The sequence below is a fragment of the Macrobrachium nipponense genome, chromosome 30 (assembly GCF_015104395.2).
Source record: "Macrobrachium nipponense isolate FS-2020 chromosome 30, ASM1510439v2, whole genome shotgun sequence".
Lineage (NCBI taxonomy): Eukaryota > Metazoa > Arthropoda > Malacostraca > Decapoda > Palaemonidae > Macrobrachium > Macrobrachium nipponense.
The window spans coordinates 503,387-522,074 of record NC_087218.1 but is presented as its reverse complement, the minus strand read 5'-3'; the positions used below and the strand labels follow the sequence as shown (position 1 = coordinate 522,074).

General features: G+C 35.8%; 1 protein-coding gene across 1 annotated transcript in view; it reads left to right on the top strand.

The window, feature by feature from the left end:
• The window catches only part of LOC135201953 (uncharacterized), a 16,527-nt gene extending 5,970 nt beyond the window's left edge, over nucleotides 1-10,557 (top strand). The window contains exons 3-7 of the mRNA XM_064231233.1: nucleotides 4,087-4,147; nucleotides 5,221-5,371; nucleotides 7,140-7,277; nucleotides 8,113-8,304; nucleotides 9,918-10,557. Of these exons, the coding sequence (XP_064087303.1) occupies nucleotides 4,087-4,147; nucleotides 5,221-5,371; nucleotides 7,140-7,277; nucleotides 8,113-8,304; nucleotides 9,918-10,217 (842 nt within the window). The 3' untranslated portion in view covers nucleotides 10,218-10,557. The remainder of the gene's footprint in view (nucleotides 1-4,086; nucleotides 4,148-5,220; nucleotides 5,372-7,139; nucleotides 7,278-8,112; nucleotides 8,305-9,917) is intronic.
• The last annotated feature ends 8,131 nt before the right edge of the window (nucleotides 10,558-18,688 follow it).

Genomic DNA, 18,688 nt, shown 5'->3' with positions numbered 1-18,688 from the left:
GCGATGAAAATCACTGGCTCTGTATCATGATCAGTTACTGCTGCAGTGGGGGGTTTAACCAGACCACTGACCTGATTAACAGCTCCACTAGGGCTGATCCAGTGCATTAGATTTTCATTTACATGGCTAGGAACCAGTTCCAATTGGTTACTGAGCAATGAGACCTACAGTTTATTGTGGGATCCGAACCACGTTATATCGAAAAATAAATCCCTCTGGTTCCGCACTGGCAGCAGCTGGGAGCGAACTCGGGCTACCAGACTCATCCAATGAGGAACTAGGTGGGAGGTTGAAACTAACAATCTTTGGAAGTTGGAATTTCAAATCAATGGCCCCCCCTTGGCGTTCTTGTTTTTTTGACTGCAATAATAATAATAATAACAGCAGGCAAAGAAAGTACTTCACGCCAGGAAGAAAGGAAAACCAGAGGATGAATAAGGGCAGAGCCAGGAATCAGATGAATTGCCACGGTTTCATCTTCATCAAGGAGGAAAATAAAAGACGAAGCACCAAGGGTGACGGCAGTAATCCAGAAAAGTGTGGAAAATGAAAACAATAAACTTCCACAACTGGAATGAAGGATGAAAATTGGCATTGTGTAAAGATAATACCTTATCCTTCGGAAGTAAAGATCTCGCCGAGACAATTTTGAGGCATTTTAGCCAATCTTTGGCTAATCCTGTACTGGGCCTCATCCAGGTCTTCTGTTCCTATCTGAAGACTAGTCCCTAACATGATGACCGTTTCTCCTTAAAAATAGTTTCATACTTATTAATTTTTATTTATTTATATTATTTTCTTTTATTTTGTTTAATTATTTATTTTTTGCAAAAGCAAGTTTCTGTGCAAAATTCTTCAACTAAATGTATTTTGCTTGAAATGACCTTAAATAGAGGTAAAATATCTGTACTAGATTTTACATCTTCTTTGTGACCATTTACTCAGTTTACACACACACATATGTATAATATATATGATGAATATATATATATATATATATATATATATATATATATATATATATATATATATATATATATATGTGTGTGTGTGTGTGTGTGTGTGTAAACTTAGTAGATGGGCACCTATAAAACGTGTTCAGCTGAAGATTTATTGCAAGGTATCTGTTGGTAACAATTCTGCAGAGAGGTAAAGTCTTATACAAGTTTTAAGTGCACTTAAAATACTTAGGTATTTATGATAATTAGTAAATTTCATTTTTTTTTCACATCAATTTTTTTGTGTCTTGTTTCAAATATTGTTTGAAGTGTTTTTTACATATACTGTGCATTACCATTTCTTAGTTTTTCACATTTTAGTGGTGAATTTAATACTCTTATACATTGTGTGTTTTCATGTTTTTGCATTCACAGTTTGTTTGATTAACTTAAGTGTTTCAGAATGATTTAACATTGCATATTTGAATTAATTTCATATTTCTACAAGAAGTCGAAAGGACTTGCAACGGTACTATTCCATTGTTTCACATTCATTCGTGGCGTTTACCTCTATTTATACGTGTATGTATGTATATATATATATATATATTATATATATATATATATCATATATATATATATATATATATATATATATATAGTGACGAAGTGCCAAGTATCTATTTACTACATTTACCATTCATTAATTATTACCTCACAAAAGCCAGACACCTGAACCCTCATCACAGGTACTAAACGACTGAATACTCTAAAGGCAACAGTGATCCTTTAACAACTTACCAGTATTGCAGAAAATCCGACTAAGTTCATCAAAACAGATGTAAGGTAATCTTGGTAGTAATTAAATTAATTAAAGGGCATCACTCCATCAACAACTTTAAAAGTCTAAGTATTTCTCTGATTTCAGAAGTCTAAGTACTTCCTTGGTTCTAAGTCACTTCAAGTTAATTGAAGGAAAACAGATCAATTACCACTCTATGTTTCTACCTAAACTAATCATAATTAAATACTGGTGTAAAATTTTAAATACAAAAATTTATTATCAAACTCAAAATTTAAATGTGAAATTCACAATATCAGGGAAAATTACTGTAACTTGAAAACAAAGCAAAGTTTAATTAATTCTTGAATTAATTAAGTAAAATTAAATCAAAATTAATTTATCACAAAATTCAAGACAATTAATTCAATCAAAATTCAAAAGTGTTAGGCCATAATTGAAACTTTGAAATTAATTCACAAGTGCTAAACAACAATAAAACTTGAAAAGAACTTCTAAAGTAAATGACAAATTAAAAAACAATTCACAAGTGTTAAATTCAATTAAATGTGCAACAATTAAGTAATGAAAATAACTAAGTTAATTAAATTGTGAATGCAAATGAAAACACAGAAAAATGTAGAAAACACCAAAATTGCAAAAAGTATTAATCACACAGAATATAAAATAAAAACACACACTTCAATAAGAAAATGAATAAATGCACAAAACATAAAAATCCCTTCAAATGAAACAAACACAAAAATCTACAATGTGTAAAAATGTAAATCTTTTCACTAAAACCATTGTAACTATTAGTTATTAGTTCTCTAAACCATCATAACCAATAGTTATTAGTTTTTACCAAACCATCATAACCATTAGATATTAGTTATTAGTTTTTACCACACCTTCGTAACCATCAGTTATTATTTGCAACTAATAAAAATATAACACACTTTACCTTCTTGGTATACCAATTTTCTTTCTTTGCTGCAGCTTGTTTCACACTTTCATAAAACCAGGCGCTGTTACACACACAATGTTTGTTCAAATTCCACAAAAAGCACTAAAATAACAATAAATAAACTCTAAGAAATATAAAATCTGAAATCTACAAGTTACGAGTGACCATTTTACGTTACGTTAATATTAATTATGGTGAGGCGGAGAGAGAGAGAGAGAGAGAGAGAGAGAGAGAGAGAGAGAGAGAGAGAGAGAGATGTGAACACTTTGAGGTTTTAAGCCCGAATGAATCTTTCATTTCGCACAAGAGCTGGGCAGTGGAGATGACACAAAACGTTTTGGGACACAATTCTTCCAGAAGCTTCGAAAAGTGACGCAACTTTACAAAGAAACTGTGAAATCTGCACATGGCATTCGGCAACGAAATACACATACAAAACAAGTATACATTCATGTACATACCAGCTCAACAAAGACACGTACCCGATCAAGACAGAAATCGAGCAAAAGTCCCTATCATACGTGATGACAGAATTCCCATAACACAGTGAAGACCTCGAGGTCTCTAATTAAACGTGTTGACAGATTAGGAAAGCAAAGCAGAAACTTCGGGGTCTCTTATCGCAAGGCGTTGACATAATAGGGAAACAACTCTAGCTTCAAACGGACAAAGAACATCTCTCTCTTTCTACGTTCTACATTATATATTCTTTTACAATATGTAATGCAGAAATCTGAACACACATTTTAAACATCCTATCTCTAAGCTATTTAGGAATCTGAAAAAATGTTGCCAAAATCTTATACACAATATTTTATACAGTCAAAGAGGGGATATATGCATTTTGACAGGAGCAATATATAATATACATATATATATATATATATATATATATATATATATATATATATAGTATATATATATATATATATACATACGTATATATATATGTATGTATGTATGTATATATATATATATATATATATATGACTGGTAAAAATGTTCTGTTACAACAGAATTCCATCTAATTAAAGGAGTGCCCATAAAAACGGCCAAAATAAAATATGAGAGGAAATACTATATTTCAGAGGCTGCTGTCTCTCTCTTCAGGTAGATGAACGAGAAAAGTTACAGAAAAGGTGGTATTTATACCAAGAGATCCATCCAATCTCTGAAATGGAGTATTTTCTCTATCTATTTTGGCGTTTTTATGGGCTCCTTTTATTATATATATATATATAGATATATATATATATATATATATATATATATATAATATATATATATTTATATATATATATATATTTTGTCCATTAATTTTTGCTGATATTCTCCGTAATTCTGAATCATTTGCCATGCAAAAACCATATCTGTAACACTGATAATGAAAATATGTGCAGGTGTTGGAATCATCAGGTGCAATGTGCCTTCTTTACCGAGCGTCTCTTCCGTGACAGGAAGGTAGTCGGGTCTGCTAATTAAAGGAAGTCGGGTAGACAAAAATAAGTCGAGAGATATTGTACAACATAAAACAAGGTAAGTTTGCATTTTTTTTTCATTTTAAAATTCACCCTTAATCTTACTTCCAGATAAACCCTTGAAATTGAGCAACAACCCAATCTTTCTAAAAGTTCCTCCAGTCAGCTGTATATTACTACATACATAATGAACACACACACATATATATGACATATGTATACATTTTACATAACATACATAGATATATATATACTTATATACATTATATACATATACATACATATAGTACATATACATATATGTATGTATGTATATGATATATATAATATATATATGTATGTATATAATAGTATACATATATACATATATGTGTATTTATTATGTATGTATACAGTTGACTGGGGGAAACTTTCAGAAAAACTCAGTTGTTATTTTCCTTTATTTTATCGAAGCATAGAATGCCACATAACTTGATTCAAACATTCTCGAATTGCACCCCCCCCCCCCCCTTTGGAAATCAATTTAGTACGCCCCCAGGGGGCGGGGGGAACCACGGGACTAACCGACTGAGCTGAATGGTAGGTATCGCCAGTGAGGGCGTGGTCCACACCATAAACTGCATTTGTAAGATCTGTCTATTATCTTTTTTCTCAGTAGAATTTCAACCAAGGCTAGCTGAATCTAAGTAGTAGTAGCATTAGCATTATTTGATGAATGAGATTTAATTTCATGCTATTTGCGTAAACCCATCAAAAAGCTTATGCTAGGAGTTGCCTCAGTATCGAACAACTATATAGTTTATACCAATGACAGGGACATTTAAATAACTTTAAAATGCACTGGAACATTCTTTCATAGTCTTAATATTTCACCATCTCTCTCTCTCTCTCTCTCTCTCTCTCGGGATTCCCACACCCAAATAAATAACCTGTAGGATACATCTTTAAACTAACTTAACCTAACCTAACCCAGAGTATCATCTCTGCCATCAATGTGTCACATTTTCTAATCTCCAATAGGTGAAGTACATCAAGATTACAGTTTTTTACTCCCAGGTGGGAATCGTGGATGGGCCCATATCGAATGGGGTGTCGATTCCTCTGCTTCCAAGGGCTGATGATTCTGACGATAAGGGCAAGGGATTCGGAAATCTCCAACTCACAATGGGCCCAAACTGCTCCCGGATCCTTCAGTTTCAAGAATGAGGTAAAATCAAGTCTACGTCCGAAGATATTCCCCCTCGTACTTATTTTCCTGGTTTTAAGTATTTGATGTCAGCGTATAACAATAATGGTTTTTTTGTCCTCACTGCTGATCTGTAGGCATGCTTATTAATGAACTCTTCAGCCACATCTTCACCATATTTGCTAAATGATACCGAATACATCATATTTCATGGCTTCTCCCTTTACCCAAACATATTACTTCTCATTAGTGCAACTATTTCCATCAATAGTGCATCAATATAGAGTATTCCTTCTTTTTCAACTTGTCCTAAGTGATCTTTACCCAAACGTCATCGTCTTTTATTTCAACATCTTTAGCTATCTCCTGCTCAGGGTTTATTACTATTGTATGTCTGCTCTTTAGCTATGCATAAGAAGCTAACAAAACACTGCTATTCTTACCTGCAATTGCACAAACCTCTCCGCTTCACCACCGTCTCTTCCATACCACTGTTGTTCATTGACAGAACTTTTTGAGCCCAATCTCAACATCATTATCTTTTTCCTTTATTGTTCACTTGCTCTTACTTCTAATTTTGATCCAGCTCTTTTATTTCATTGTACAGTTGTTTGTTTGTCGTTTATTTGACCGTTCTGTGTATATAATCACTGTTTGACCGTTTGCAAAGCACATAATATATTTGGTTTTCTCTTCTGATGATGTCTACAACAATCACCAGTGCAAAATTTTATTTTGCCCTCTTTTCTGATTCGCTTTGTGCCTCAATGTCGAAGGGTGGGGTTCGCGTCACCCCCAGGGTGATGGCAAATAACTGGCTCTGTATCATGATCAGTTAATGATGACAAATAACTGGCTCTGTATCATGATCAGTTAATGCTGCAGTGTGGAGTCTGCGGTTGGATGTTGAAACCAACATCCTTTGGAAGCTTAAATTTTAAGTTTTTTTTACCACTTTGGTGAGGTTGTTCCATGTGAATAGGTTTCAGCTGCTGAAATGATAATAATGATAATAGTAATAATATTTGTTGTGATTTTGTCTGAGGATAAAGCACCCTAAATGTGTCCTAGCGATATATTTGCCTTGACTTTTGAAACCCCGATCATTTACTCTATTATTCCTCAATAATTCTGTGTATCATTGTGTAGAGTTAAGCTTTACTATTTCATGAAAAATGCATGCAAGCTTTTTTTTTCCTTTAGCTTCCCTTTAAAGCTTGATAGTCTCCTGTTTCCCACAGGTAGATTTGTTCCCTTCTTTATCACAATCATCACCTTGAACAGCCTGTCTGTTGTCTCTCCTCAAATGATCTTATGCCTATAATCTTGTTGGGATGTGGATGGTTCCTTCCTTGATAATGGCGTATATAAATGCGCTTAAATGGCATCCTTTAAAAATCAATTCAAGAAAAAAGTGATTCTCGTCAAGAAATCAATACTATTGTTTGGTCTGCCATATTTTCATGCAATTTACTTTACTTAAAGGGCTAAAATGTATTAATAGTTCCATTTACTTCTTACAATTTAGAACATTCGATGGCTTTAGCCAGTCACAGGGAGTTTCCAGCCCTGTGACTGGCTTATCAACAGCCAATCAGGAACGTCATAAGGAACTGGCATAGACATCAAATGCACGGTTGATGTGAATCTACTATAGTATGTCCTCTGGCCATCATCCAGCTCTTTTAAAACCAGTCATGATCGACTTGCTTTCACAAAGACATTCCCTACACAAGACCAGAACGTAAAAAGAAATAAAATAAATAAAACTTTACTCTTGATCTCACAGGAGGACTCTGAAACAACTTGGAAGATGACAGACAGCCAGCTGAACCACGTCGAGACAGGGGCTATCACTGCCACGGGGAATCTTGACGTCACTTTTCGTGGGAACTCCTTCGGAATGATGCACAGATATGCTCTCATGGTAATTATGCTAAACGCTGCGCAGTAGTTTACTGATTCACGAGAAAGAGAGAGAGAGAGAGAGAGAGAGAGAGAGAGAGAGAGAGAAGGTTACTTAAAACTGACGATTGGAATAGGTGATCATTTTTCCCATAGTATTGATTTTTTTCTTCTATGTTGTGATAATAATCAAGATGATATTTGCATTTGCAAACCTGTTTACTGAAGAATGTTAAGTGACATTAGTAGTGAAATGAAAAGTATAGGAATCTTTACCTAGATAGTGACCGCTTTGGGTTTTAACCCGGTATGTACCCACCTTTGCTGCGCGTTTAGTACAGGCCCGTTGGGGTTTACCGTAAGAACATAAACGCATGGCTGTAAATATCATAGAGACAATGGCCCCCAAGGAACATTAGGCCTAGATAAAGACCCCCGAAAACCATTGAGGGGTCACTCTCTGGGAAAGATACTAGAACAGTTCTGATCTAGTAGTATACGTAATACAACTTAATATCCATAGGTTTACAGGTTTCATAGGTTTCAGACATAATGCCAAACACTGGGCGCAACTAAGGCCATTCAGCGCTGAAACGTAAATTGACAGTGAAAAGGTTTGAAAGGTGTAACAGGAGGAAAACCTCAAAGCAGTTTCACTATGAAACGATTGTTAGAAGAGGGCGGAAAGTAAGATGGAAGGAAGAGAAAATAAAAGGAGGTATATATTAAAAGGAAAGAAAGTGGTTGCAGCTAGAGGCCGAAGGCACGCTGCAAAGACCTTGAACCTTAAGTAATGCTTACAGTGTACCGCATGAGGTCGGGTTAGTGAATTCAGTCAAAACATCGGCTTTCCGCAGGTGAACGCTACAGGCGACACCGTGTTCGAGGAGAACGTCGTAGATCGACTGGAGCCGGACGGTCTGAAGATGTTCTTGTGTGGCAGCAAGAACATTTCGATGACCAAGAACACCGTCCACATGGAGTCTCCCCACGACCAGCCCTACAACTCCTCTACTATGCCCTTTCACCCCTCCTGTGGGAAGGTTCAGGTGAGATCATACTGATCTGATTTAGATTTTTTAAAATTTACTTTTGGAGTAAGCCTACAAAATTCTGTATTGTTCTTCTTGGGTACTAAAGCCTTAAAAAAGTCTGAAAAAGGTGTCTCGCGTTAGGTTAAGTGCTATATTTTAGGTTTATCAGACCACTGAGCTAATTAACAGCTCTCCTAGGGCTGGCCCGAAGGATCAGATATTTTTTACGTGGCTAGGAACCAATTGGTCACCTAGCAACGGGACTTACAGCTTATTGTGGGATCCGAACCACATTATATCGAAAAATTAATTTCTATCACCAGAAACAAATTCCTCTGATCCGCGTTGGCAGCTCGCGTTTAGTTGAAAATACAGGAATTTTAGAATAGGATATTTATGATTTATTCATTAGAATGAAAAAAAAAAAGAAAAAAAAGAAACAGATAATAATGTGTTTGTTAAACTGTACAGACAAATTATTTCTAATAAAATATAGAGTATTCATTTTCATTTTCGTTGGCAAAACAACGGGCTATTTAACCATAGATTTTAGCACGTGCCCTGTGTAAGCTTGAGATCGGATCACACCTTGTTTTTTTCCATTCTAAAGTTTTAAATGTGCTATTTTTATGCATTTTTGATGGACCGTATTCAAGAGCTTGTTATTTTAATAAGTGTAGATGATGCTGTCAATAAACTTTTATCAATCTATCAATCTATCTATTTATGATCACTTACGTAATGACTAGAGATATATATAGCCTGACATTCGATAGTTTTTCCTTGAGAGGATACCATCACTCTGGTTTACTGACGGAAATGAATGTTTAAATAACCATAGAATAGAATGAATACTGTCGTAGCGGGCGATAAAAAAAAGTACCATGAAATTGCTGTGAGAGGGAGAGAAAGCAGTCTACTGTTGCATTCGAAAAGTCAGTCAAGTTGTTACTGAAATTTATTAAGCTGCCTACCATTCTTAACTCGCTGAGCGCTGACTGAACGCATTCAAATTTCGTTTACAATCTTCCACAGGTATAATCTGCCTTCCCCGCCCTCTGTGCTGTCACGTTCAGTCAGAAGAAACTAAGTGATATGTCTTTTTTCGTTACCCAAATTACGCTAACTTGCCCTTCAAATGATACTTATAGTTTATGTAATCTATGCCAGCCTTAGCGAGGTAAAGCATACCTTTTTTAGTTAGTGAAGTTATTTACTTGACTGGTACTATAGTAGACTCACATCAACCGTGCATCTGATGTCTAGGCCTGTCCCTTACGACACTCCTGATTGGCTGTTGATGAGCCAATCACAGGTCTGGAAACTGTCAGTCTCTCTCGAGAGTTCACATAGACAGGATGTATGTCCCACCTCTCCTGAGGGATACTTTTGAAAGACGTATCCCTCAGAATAGTTGGAACATACATCCTGCCTATGTGTACTATCTCGAGAGACGGGAAGTTTCCAGCCCTGTGACTGGCTTATCAAAAGCCAATCAGGAGCGTCGTAAGGGACTGGCCTAGATATCACATGCACGGTTGATGTGAATCTACTATAGTTTCCATCTATGGCATACTTTGTCATTATTCTGGATGGCACTTGCATTTAAAAGGAACGTCACTTCTCAGGTCTTCGTGGTCATGAGTCCCCCGCAGCCCCAAACTCTGCAAAAAACGAGCAACGCGACCTGGGTCCTGTTGGCGATCATCATACTCATCGTGTCCCTGGTGACTGCTGTGGGAGTGTTCATCTACAGAAACAAGGCGTACCTCCGAGAGTACAGAAGGGGAGAAACGCCCTACACGATAGGGCTGGAGAGGACCACCATGCAGGAACTACGCGACAATAACGAACCTGAAACCGAGGAAGAGGACGTAGAGGAGACGGGACTGACCAACCCGGTGTACGGCATCAAGGAGCCCAGTTAAGAGACCGTCTCGGTCGTCACGGCAAGGCAGGAAGTTGGAGTTAGGAAGTTGATCACCCAAAGTTGTTTTTTTCTTCTTTTCTTTTTATTGTCACCGCGCCCGTTGGCGTTCTCTTTAGAACTAAGCTGTAAATATTCAGACTTTCGTTAATGGCTAACACTCAGTGAATTCTGTCAAGTCATCTCTCTCTCTCTCTCTCTCTCTCTCTCTCTCTCTCTCTCTCTCTCTGTTAAACTAAAAACCAGTAGCACAGCATTTTTGATGTTCCCTGTTTGTCTTTCGCAGTAAGAACTAGCACAGTATTACCAATGTGACCAAAAATAAAAAGGGATAAAGATGATTTCTATGTGTTTTTTGGATTCGTGAAGTCCATATTTAAATTTACTAAAGCTTTAGAATCCACACCATGACCATGCATAAATGTGAAACGAAATCTTTCAGGATTTCGAAAACTTACCGTTTCAAGGGTCAATTTTAAGCTTGCGTGTATTTTGACAGATAATATATTTATGTTTGTCATTCAAAAAGCGCTTTTAGCAAGCCGTACGGAGCAGTTATGACATTCAAGTGAAACTACATTACGCTTCAAGTCAGATTGCCTACGTAGGTGTCATTAAAAATTGAATGATGCTATAAAAGATTCAGAATAATTCAGAATATTACTTCTAGAGAGACAGAGAGCGTCTTCTTCTAGATTCAAGAATGTAAATGTTGACTAACTCTTGAAATAAACGTTTAGGTTTTCAAGAATTAAACCACTTTACATTATTTTGAAGGATTCATATTATTATATATATATATATATATATAATATATATATATATATATATATATATAAAGTATATGCCACAAAAGAAAATAAACGACAGAGTATCCGCGAGACCTTTCGATGTTTAAACGTCCTTTACTAAGCAGATGAACTGACATACATGAGGAAAAAGTCAAAACAAGAAGATTCGTATAACTGACAGATAGGGATTATAAAGCGATTAGTACCTAGAATCCGACACACCTGGAAGATGAGTAACCTTCCCAAACAAGCATAAACAATGGGTGCAATTAAAAGTTTAAGACAATCATCTCTGATACAAGGACAAGACAATTAAAGGATTATAGGTGACAGCTATTCAGAACTTTGGTAAACAAAACCATATTCACAGTACATATTCACAATACATGTTAGACATACATTACAACGAAGATAACTCTAAGGCAACTAATTTTTATTTAAGTCTGTAATTATATCTCTGAGGTCATTCTTAAACATGTTAAAAATACAAGGGTCTAAATGAAAAAGGCCACGACTAACATTGAAATTACAATGAAAAGTAAGTTGTATCAAAGCAAATTCTAAAAGATTTCGTGATAAGACATCTCTTGACCTTGTAATTACTGAACTACCAACCCAATTTATTTGGTGGTTGTTTTCACTTAAATGAATGAATTAGATGTTTGCCTAGTTTTTACAGAATATTTATGCTGGCATAGCCTTACTTCTAGGCCCTTGCTAGACTGTCCGAAATAAAATGAGGGACAATCCATACATGGAATTTTATATATTGTGTTGTTACTTTCTCTGGGGCCATTTTTTATTATCATTCCTTTTAGTGTGTTATTATAGGAAAAAACAAGGTTGACATTAAAAGCTTTTAACAATGATTTAATGGTTTCAAATCCGTTAAAATAAGGCAAACTGAATATGTTCTTAGAATTTTCTTTCTGTGTGTTACCTACACTATAAAACTTTTTGTTGGCTTTATTATAACAAATATCTACTATATGTAAAGGATAGCATAAATCTTTTCCTATTTTTCTTATGTATTCAATTTATTGATCCAAATATTGTGGAATGACAATGCGCAATGCTCGTAAAAACATAGAAGAAAAAATTGATATTTTTAGTTAAGATGGTGGCCTGAGAATAATGAACATAAGTTAAGTTGTTGGTCGGTTTCCTATAAATACTGAATTTATATTGAAATGGTTCTCTATGTATCAAAACATCTAAGAAAGGAAGGCAATTTCCTTCTTCTAATTCTAAAGTAAACTTAATCGATGGTACCTGGTTATTTGATTTAGAGTAAATCATTTACATCAATACCGACAGGCAGAACAGCTAAAATAGCATCAACATAACGATACCACTTTACAGGAATATAAATGATATTAGGTAAGTAGCGTTTTTCAAAGAATTCCATGTACAAGTTTGAGAGTAGTGGTGATAAAGGATTTCCCATTGCCATGCCAAATATTTGTTGATAAAATTCACCATTGAATATAAACTTACAATCACAAATGCACAAACTCGTGAGTGAAATAATGTGACTTAAAGGTAGAGGTAATTCATACTGAGTTAGTTCATTACTAAGATATTCTAAAATAGAGTCTATAGGGACTTTAGTAAAAAGAGAACATACATCAAAACTAACGAATCTATCAGTAGGACAAAGAGCAATTTTGTTTAATTCATCAACTAAATCTAGAGAATTATATATATGAGAATCGGAGATGGTTCCACATAACGGGGACAAGATCTTAGTGATATATTTCGAAAGTTTATATGATATAGTACCAATTGTACTGATAATAGGCTGCATAGGGTTATTTTCTTTGTGCGTTTTGACTAATCCGTACAAGTAAGGTAGCTGATAAGTTAAATAGTATAGTAATTTTAGACAAAGCTGACTACATATCACGTATGCAAGCCCTACTGGATGATGATGTGACTTATAAAGAACTAACCAAAAATCCCCTTGATCAAGTCATAAAAAACTTCAATAGCACAGTGAAAAATATCCTTAAAGATAAAACAGAACTACTAGGCAAATTGTCAGTCAAATCTCCTTCGCTACCTTACTGGTACGGATTAGTCAAAACACACAAAGAAAATAACCCTATGCGGCCTATTATCAGTACAATTGGTACTATTTCATATAAACTTTCGAAATATATCACTAAGATCTTGTCCCCGTTATGTGGAACCATCTCCGATTCTCATATATATAATTCTCTAGATTTAGTTGATGAATTAAACAAAATTGCTCTTTGTCCTACTGATAGATTCGTTAGTTTTGATGTATGTTCTCTTTTTACTAAAGTCCCTATAGACTCTATTTTAGAATATCTTAGTAATGAACTAACTCAGTATGAATTACCTCTACCTTTAAGTCACATAATTTCACTCACAAGTTTGTGCATTTGTGATTGTAAGTTTATATTCAATGGTGAATTTTATCAACAAATATTTGGCATGGCACTGGGAAATCCTTTATCACCACTACTCTCAAACTTGTACATGGAATTCTTTGAAAAACGCTACTTACCTAATATCATTTATATTCCTGTAAAGTGGTATCGTTATGTTGATGTTATTTTAGCTGTTCTGCCTGTCGGTATTGATGTAAATGATTTACTCTCTAAATCAAATAACCAGGTACCATCGATTAAGTTTACTCTAGAATTAGAAGAAGGAAATTGCCTTCCTTTCTTAGATGTTTTGATACATAGAGAACCATTTCAATGTAAATTCAGTATTTATAGGAAACCGACCAACAACTTAACTTATGTTCATTACTTCCCAGGCCACCATCTTAACATAAAAATATCAATTTTTTCTTCTATGTTTTTACGAGCATTGCGCATTGTCAGTCCACAATATTTGGATCAAGAAATTGAATACATAAGAAAAATAGGAAAAGATTTATGCTATCCTTCTCATATATTAGATATTTGTTATAATAAAGCCCACAAAAAGTTTTATAGTGTAGGTAACACACAGAAAGAAAATTCTAAGAACATATTCAGTTTGCCTTATTTTAACGGATTTGAAACCATTAAATCATTGTTAAAAGCTTTTAATGTCAACCTTGTTTTTTCCTATAATAACACACTAAAAGGAATGTTAATAAAAAATGGCCTCAGAGAAAGCAACAACATAATATATAAAATTCCATGTATGTATTGTCCCCCATTTTATCTTGCACAGTCTAGCAAGGGCCTAGAAGTAAGGCTATGCCAGCATAAATATTCTGTAAAAACTGGGCAAACATCTAATGCAATATTTATTCATTTAAGTGAAAACAACCACCGAATAAATTGGGTTGGTAGTTCAGTAATTACAAGGTCAAGAGATGTCTTATCACGAAAACTTTTAGAATTTGCTTTGATACAACTTACTTTTCATTGTAATTTCAGTGTTAGTCGTGGCCTTTTTCATTTAGACCCTTGTATTTGTAACATATTTAAGAATGACCTCAAAGATATAATTACAGACTTAAATAAAAATTAGTTGCCTTAGAGTTATCTTCGTTGTAATGTATGTCTAACATGTATTGTGAATATGTATTGTGAATATGGTTTTGTTTACCAAAGTTCTGAATAGCTGTCACCTATAATCCTTTAATTGTCTTGTCCTTGTATCAGAGATGATTGTCTTAAACTTTTAATTGCACCCATTGTTTATGCTTGTTTGGGAAGGTTACTCATCTTCCAGGTGTGTCGGATTCTAGGCACTAATCTCTTTATAATCCCTATCTGTCAGTTATACGAATCTTCTTGTTTTGTCTTTTTCCTCATGTATGTCAGTTCATCTGCTTAGTAAAGGCTGTTTAAATGTCGAAAGGTCTTGCGGATACTCTGTCGTTTATTTTCCTTCATGGCATATATCTTTATTTATGGATTTATCACTTTCCTAACTTTCGTGATTCAGTTATACATATACATATCATATATATATATATATATATATATATATATATATATATATATTTATATACATACATACATATATATATATATATATATATATATATATATATATATATATATATATATATATATGAAACCTTAACACATCCCCCACTAAGCCTAAACATACACCACCCACTAAACTTAACCACACTCCCACTAAACTGAAACACCCCCACTACAAACAAAACACCCCTCCCACCAAACCTAAACACACCCGCACTAAACCTCAACAATCCCCTCAAATTGAAACACGCCCCCCACAAACCACTAAAACACATCCCCAACTAAACGCCCCAACTAAACCAAAACACAACCCAACTAAAGCTAAACACATCCACATCTCAACCTAAACTCCCCTCCCACCAAACCTAAACATATCCTCCACAGAACATAAAAAACCAATTAAATTCTTCAAAACCCACCCCCCCCTAAAACCTAAAACACTTCGCTAAATTGATACCCGCCTCCCGTAAACCTAAACACATCCCTCTCTAAGTTTAAACACACCTCTATTAAACATGAACACACCCCCTACCAAACAAACCTAAACACACACCTCGATACATGTTACAAAATGGAATGGGGATGGGGGAAGGGGAAGGGGAAGGGGAGGTACAGGTATGAAACCTACGCGAAAACCTTCCAGGGCTCAAACGAACCGCCGCATGCAAAATTTCGTCTAGATCGGTCAAGCGGTTCGGATTTCTGTAGTACAAGTGAGAGCGATAGGTACGGTCGTTTATGAACTATGTACGTGTGTGTACCTGTCAACAAGAGTAGGTATACAATACCTCGAGTCCTGTCAGGTAAAGTAAACATAAAGTCAGGTATGTTCTTTTCTTGGAAATGGGGTTCTCCGAATATCAGATTCATATTAGAGGTTGACACAGCAAACAAACATGCTGGTCCTCCCATTAAGGATGCTTTTATCATAATCTAAAGGTAACTTTTAGAAGTATATACATACATACATACATATATATATATATATATATATATATATATATATATATATATATATATATATAGTACTTATACATATACACATATGTGTGTTGCTATCAGTGTCTACTATAAAACTTAGGCTGACCCAACGTCAACGAAAATGACCCAACGTTAAAAAAACAAAGTTTATCGTCTTCAAAACCTGAATCTGTACGAAAGAATGTTGACTAAGTTTCACTTTCATATCTCGTATACTGAATTACCAAAATGTTGGTAGGACGACGTCCCTGCAAATCGAAAAAACAACAGAATAGTCCAAAATATTCTGTATATTTAACTGCAACAATTCAGTTGCGACCAGATTGATTCGGTGCACTTTTAGCAATATAAACAGTGCGAATTAAACGAAACTATGAGAAGGCGTGGCAACCAAAATTCAAAATGGTACACATGCAGTAAAGGAAAGAACAGAATTGCGACTACCCGCGAATGCTGGAACGAGGAGCTGCTCCTCAAGTCGACATTGAAATGGAAGGACATTCCATCAGTTCCGTTACAGGGGACTCAACACAGCTCAACAGAAAACCTGTTCCAAACGAGGAAAAGAAAACGGACAATAGAAAACGCACACGAAAAACTTACTAGGAAAACAGCAAGCTGCTTATAATCATCGATAACAATCCTCGTATTAGCCCGCAACTGTGATTACTTACACTACCTGTACTATAATTATTTGTAGGAATCTCTCTCTCTCTCTCTCTCTCTCTCTCTCTCTCTCTCTCTCTCTTTGACGCTGCTAGTTCTTGAAAACATCGTTTTATTCTAATAAGAATTATTCATTATTATTTAGTAATAGTAGGTCTTCCTGGGAGAAAGACACACACACCCTCCTACACACAGTGACACACACACACACAACAACAACACAGCCTCTACGAGGTCCTGCCATTTTTCATTTAAATAATATTATAGTCTACATTTCCATAGAGCACAGATTACTTACTGCAGTTATTTCTTCACCAACACCCCTCCCGCACCCTCCCCCCTTTCAATCTCTCTCTCTCTCTCTCTCTCTCTCTCTCTCTCTCTCCAGCAACGAACCATGACAGTAGACAATCAACCATGTACTTAATTCACTGTTTAGGTCAACGAAAGCCTAATGGATTTTTAGGAAATGTACCCAAGGTCTAGGTCTACAGACCTTGAACGTGCCCATGTGTCTCGGGGATCGAACGTGGGTTCGTAGGCAAAGTAAGTATAGGTATTTCAGTTACATTTGTTAGATAATATTCCTAAATGGCTGACTGAAGTGTCTATACAGCTTAGGGTGGTTTGTAGATGACGCAGTCCTCCAATGTTTTTGTTTTTTATTTTTTATTTTTTCTTTTATCAGAGATCCTCTCTGGGGGTATTGTATGTAGTTTCCTTCTATTGAGCGGCTATATCGCCGAGTTTCCTGCCAAAGGGGAAATTATTCGATTGACGGCACAAACAATGACACAATTTCACCTCTCGTATAATAAAGGTAAGAGTCCTCCCCCCAATCCGGAGCATTTTCCTACTCACGTCACAACCTTCAAGTTCCGAGAATTTGGGAACAAATAATGATTCCCGAGAAAACTTAAAAAGGAAGGTTTCCTATAACGTCTCCTTCAGTCACTTTGAAATTATTCATTGGTTGAATATTGACTGATTGAATATAGTATTTAGGCCAAAGGCCAAGCATTGGGACCTATGAGGCCATTCAGCGCTGAAATGGAAATTGAGAGTAAAAGGTTTGAAAGGTGTAACAGGAAGAAAATCTCAAAGCAGTTGCACTATGGAATAATTGTTAGGAGAGGGTGGAGAGACAGATGGAAGAAAGATAATATGAATGGATGTACAGTAAAAGGAATAAAAGGGGTTGCAGCTAGGTGCCGAAGGGACGCTGCAAAGAACCTTAAGTAATGCCTAAAGTGCACTCCGTGAGTTGTGCTGACGGCACTACCCCCTGACGGGGTCGCAACCTGATCGCTTATTATGAACTCAAAAACCCGGCTGTTTTTTTTTTTATTTATTTATTTATGTCGTGATCGGGCCTGGCTACCACTCATTTGCTACCGCCCAACAAGACAACAATTATGTTTGCATGGTGTTTTTACGTTGCATGGAACCATTGGTTATTCAGCAACGGGACCAACGGCTTTACGTGACTTCCGAACCAGGTCGAGATACCAAACCCTTCGAACTCGCAGCCACCGAGGTGGCAAGCCAAGGCCATACCGACCACGCCACTGAGACACTGAAATGAAAGGGGTTGTTTCCAGAGGAAAGAAGGAACGCTGCAAAGAGCCTTCAGTAATGCGCACAGTGCACCGCATCAGGTGCACTGACGGCCCGACCATCCTACTGGGGTTTCATGGATAGTTGTGGAAATTAATGGTCATTACCCTATAGGAAATTTAGGCAAAAGGGAAAGCGCTGGGACCTATGAGGTTATTCAGAATCGAAGCGACCTATTAAACGGGAATCGTTACAACAAATGATTAAATGTTTTTGGCAAAAGAAACTTTGCATCTCAAAGCTTGATGGGGTCATCCAGATTAGTTTGCCAAACGACCTCCACTCTCCCACCCCCACCCCCCTATCCCCGCCCATTACAAACGTCGCTCAATGCTTTAACAAAAATTTAACTTCAGATTTTTTTTTTTTCATAATTTATGACTTAAAATTCTGTTCACCTGCATTAAATCCTGTATTTAGTCACGTAGCTTAAGACCTTTATCCACGGAAGTGTA